This window comes from Carettochelys insculpta, chromosome 1, assembly GCF_033958435.1.
Source record: "Carettochelys insculpta isolate YL-2023 chromosome 1, ASM3395843v1, whole genome shotgun sequence".
Lineage (NCBI taxonomy): Eukaryota > Metazoa > Chordata > Testudines > Carettochelyidae > Carettochelys > Carettochelys insculpta.
The window spans coordinates 8,514,820-8,519,656 of NC_134137.1; the positions used below are offsets into that span (position 1 = coordinate 8,514,820).

Consider the following 4,837-nt stretch of genomic DNA (forward strand, 5'->3'; position numbering starts at 1 on the left):
GTGTATATTGCAGGGTTTCTTTGACCATCCTCGCATTGTTTTGTACTATCCACAGGATACTGGTAAAGATAAATTATCGGTCTGATTCAGTCTGTGAAAATTTTCCTGTTTGTGTTATGTATCCAAGACAAAGTTCTTGGTGTCTTCTGTGAGATCCTACTAGTTTCGATGCTCATACTCAGTAAAGGATAATGTGCCACTATGTACCAATTAATCTGCTATTCTTTTCCCATTTAGGAAAGAAAGCTGAAATACAAGTGGATCAATCCAGTGCACTATGTTACCTGTCAATAACAGCACATTCACACATGCAGTGCTCCTTCTCACTGGGATGCCAGGGCACAAAAGTGACTATCTCTGGATCGGTATCCCTTTGTTATTAGTATATATTATTCTGATACTCGGAAATTCCCTCATTCTGTTCATTATAAAAACAGATTCAAACCTTCATGAGCCCATGTACATTTTCCTTTCCATGCTGGCTGTGATAGACCTTGGTTTATCGATAGCCACGATGCCAACAATACTGGGAGTTTTTCTGTTTAACTCAAGGGAGATCAGTATTAATGCCTGTTTTGCCCAGCTCTTCTTCATCCATTTTAGCCAATTCACTGAATCTACTGTGCTCTTGTTCATGGCTTTTGACCGCTTTGTTGCCATCAGTAACCCACTGAGATACACTTCTATCTTAACCATACCAAGAACCATGAAGTTGGGGTTGGTGTGTGTGCTAAGAGGATTCACCATTATACTCCCACTCCCACTTCTCCTTAAACGATACAGATACTGTCAATACAATTTTCTTTCCCATTCCTACTGCCTGCACCAGGAGGTCATGAAACTGGCTTGTTCAGACTTCACAGTCAGCAGCATCTATGGTTTGTCAGCTTCACTTTCAACGTTGGGATTGGATTCTATTCTCATCTTCTTCTCTTATGTGATAATTCTCAAAACAGTGCTGAATCTTGCATCCCGAGTGGATTCTGTCAAAGCTTTGAAAACATGTGGATCCCACCTCTGTATCGTCGTGCTCTTCTACTCACCCGAGATAAGCTTGTCTCTGATACACAGATACATGAATAGCTCCTCACACTTGCTTCAGATAATTCTGGGCTATATAAATATGCTGGTGCCACCTCTTATGAACCCAATTGTGTACAGTGTGCAAAGCACGCATCTGCGTGGGAGGTTAATTAGGATATTTGTGAAATGAATGTTTAATTCATCACCAGGCTCCAGTGGTGGTGAGACAAGAGAAAGAACGTGGTATGTGGCTCCATATTCCATACTGGATCCTTACCTCCAAGGTGAGGTGAGGGCCTCATCTCCCCTCTCCGGTGTTTGTGCAGAACTAGAACACCGGTAGGATGTTGTCCCACAAAGGTTGTGCCCCTTACTCTTCTGATCTTGGAAATCCTGTTAATATCATCAATAAAGAACAGGGAAGAGGACGTAGTCTCTGATGACACCAGCTGTTGTGCAGCGACATATTGAACCCTTCTTGAGCACTCTGTGTTCTGTGTGATATATGGGTTCTGCACGAGGTATAAGCAGTGGCTAGCCAAGGGACACAATGAGCCACCTTCCCCTACACCGTCAGCCAGCAGCTTGCAACTGTGTCATGTCAGCTAAATGGCTTTCTGAAGAGCCTCATGGGAAGCCAGTCAGGAAGCCTTCACTTGACTGATGGCTCTGCACATGACACAGCTGCGGAGCCCACTCCCACCACATCAGGGTCGAGCTGTGCGTGAGTGAATGTCTGGAATGCAGAAGTCTCAGGCCCCTTTGGTTTGTGCTGTGTTTCTCTAGAACTCCTGGGTGAATATTATCAGGCCCTGGTGACTTATGATGCTTAATTTTTCAGATGGCTTTAAACCTATGTGACAGATTGTTGCCTTGTTGTAAAGTCTGGGAGCTGACATTAGTGTACTGATGGCCAACGTATCAAAGCAGATTACCTATTAAATATGGAAAGCAGCACATCAGACATAACATTCTAGACTGATAATAGATCAGTCAATAAATAAATTAATTTTTAAATGCTTCCAGAAGATCTAGGGGTCACTCTAGTAGATTTAAAACTAACCAAAGGAAGTTTTTACTTCTCACAGTGCATATTAAGTCTCAGACCTCTTTGCCAAAGGATGTTATGAAGAACAGGACTTTAACAGGTTTGAAAAATGAACTAGGTAAATGCATGGGGATTAAGTTCACCTATTGTCCAGAATGGGCAAGAATGGTGTCCCTAGCCTCTGTTTATTAGAGGCTAGAATTGGAAGAGAGCAGAGGGATCATTTGATGATTACATGTCTTTTCACTCTCTCTGGGCCATTTGGCATTGGCTTCTATCAGAAGACAGGACACAGGGCTGGATGGACCTTTGGTCTGAGCCAGTACAACAGTTCCTATTCTTTGAATTAGGAAAAAGTCATCCCAAATCATGATAGAAGTCATTAGTTCAGGTATAAAACTGATATATGCACACAAATAATATAGTCATATTCTGCAAATCATGTCTAATCACATCTCACAAGATATATCTTCGATCAGATGCACGATAATGATGTAACAATCATTTCAAAATTACAAGGTATTCTAGTTCACCCATCTTCATATTTAGACTCCTATCTGCATTTTATCATCTTTCATCCTCTTCTCTTTACTAGAACACAAAGAATGTTCAGTATTAAATTCTCCACAAGAGATGTCTCTCTCTAAACCATATTCTCCTCTGAATCTTCCTGATGTTTTTTTGAAAATCCAAGTGCACTTAAATATGTCCATGGATCACTCTTTACCATGTTTGTTGGTTCCCTCAAAAAGTCTAAGAGATAGGTGAGGAGTGATTTACCTTTGAAAATCTGTATTGATTCTTCCCCAACAAAGTGCCTGTTTATGTTTCTGATCATAGAAATTATACTATACAGGTGTTCCCCGATAAAAAACACATTGACTTACAACCATTCATACTTATGACCCACTTCCAGTTCACCTCCACGCCCTCCGCATGCCCCAGCACACCTCCCCCAGCAGAGGGCTCCAATCACACTCCTGGCTCCAAATGCCACTGACCTGGTTCCAACCCCTGTGCCCCAACCTCCCCTCATACCTCAGTCTCGATCCCAGCCCCAAACCCCGCTGACCCAGCAGTCCTGGCTCCAACCTCCCGGCCAGGCTTAACCCCCGCCCCAACCCCCTGCTGCCTGAGTCTGGTCACAGCTGTGGAGTCACCAGTGCTGGTGGTCTGGACCCTGGGGCTGGTGGCCTACAAGATCTATAGGGCTGACAGCAAGTGGGATCCAGTTGAACCCCAAACAGATCACTCATAGTGCAAACCTTGGGCACCCCCACCTTCCCAACTGGGGAAGTCAGATAGTCTGGTCCCCACAGCACACTGGCAGTACAGAGATATCTCTGGGGGTAGGCAGAGGCCTGTTTCTAGAACTGAGTGCTTGGGCAGGGAAAGACTTGCCTGTGGTAGTCTGGGGAAAGGCCCAGTGGGCACTGAAGTGATCAGGGCGATATTACCCTTTGTCACCAGAACTCTGGTCAACAGTAGAAGTGGAGGCTGCAGTGGGATGTGGGGAGGACCAGGGTTTTGCAGGAAGATGAGGCTGAGGGAACCAGCATAGGACACAGAAGAGGCACCGGAAGTTGGGCAGGAGGGAAGGCTAATCACATTCTTGACTCTCACAGAACATATTTCTGGCCAAATTGGAGAATTCGTCTGAAATAAACAGGATGAAGTTCAATAAAGACAAATGCAAAGTGCTCCACTTAGGAAGCAACAATCAGTTTCACACATACAGAATGGGAAGCAACTGTCTAGAAAGTAGTATGGCAGAAAGGGATCTAGGGGTTATAGTGGTCCACAAGCTAAAGATGAGTCAACAGTGTGATGCTGTTGCAAAAAAAGCAAACATGATTCTGGGGTGTATTGACAGGTGTGTTGTGAACAAGACACAAGAAGTCATTCTTCCACTCTACTCTGTACTGGTTAGGCCCCAGTTGGAATATTGTGTCCACTTCTGGGTGCTGCATTTCAAGAAAGATGTAGAGAAATTGGAAAGGGTCCAGAAAAGAGCAACAAGAATGATCAAAGGTCTAGAGAACATGACCCGTGAAGAAAGGCTGAAAGAATTGTGCTTGTTTAGTTTGGAAAAAAGAAGATTATGGGGGGATGTGATGGCAGTTTTCAAGTATCTCAAAGGGTGTCATAAAGAGGAGGGAGAAAACTTGTTCTTCTTGGCCTCCGAGGATAGGACAAGAGGCAATGGGCTTAAACTGCAGCAAGGGAGGTTTAGGTTGGACACTAGGAAAAAGTTCCTAACTGTCAGGGTGGTCAAACACTGGAATAAATTGCCTAGGGAGGTTGTGGAATCTCCATCTCTGGAGATATTTAAGAACAGGTTAGACGACTGTCTATCAGGGATGGTCTGCACAGTACTTGGCCCTGCCCTGAGGGCAGGGGGCTGGACACGATGACCTCTCAAGTTCCCTTCCAGTCCTAGCGTTCTATGATTCTATGATATTCTTGACTACAGTGGGATGGACAGACAGACAGACAGGTAACTCTCCTTTCTATAATAGTGTAATTTTAGTTTAGTTCAGTTCTGTAATATCACAACTGTTATGGCATCAAGGTGACCACCTTGAAGGAGACATGTGATTTATGAGAACCTTACTAAAAGTTCATGGCAAGACAAGATTCTAGGAATGGAACCTGCAACGGGTCTGTTCAGTATATGTTTCTATCTCTGGATAAGCGTCCCCTTCAGTTTAATATATGTTGTTTTGATACTAGGAAATTTTGTCATTCTCTTTGTTACAAGAACAG

At 43.8% G+C, this 4,837-nt stretch overlaps 1 protein-coding gene across 1 annotated transcript; it reads left to right on the forward strand.

Annotated features, from left to right (window-relative positions):
• Positions 1-277: 277 nt before the first annotated feature.
• Positions 278-1,213, forward strand: LOC142006834 (olfactory receptor 51G2-like). The gene has a single exon (XM_074983326.1). It carries the CDS (start codon positions 278-280, stop codon positions 1,211-1,213), a length of 936 nt encoding a protein of 311 aa, XP_074839427.1.
• The last annotated feature ends 3,624 nt before the right edge of the window (positions 1,214-4,837 follow it).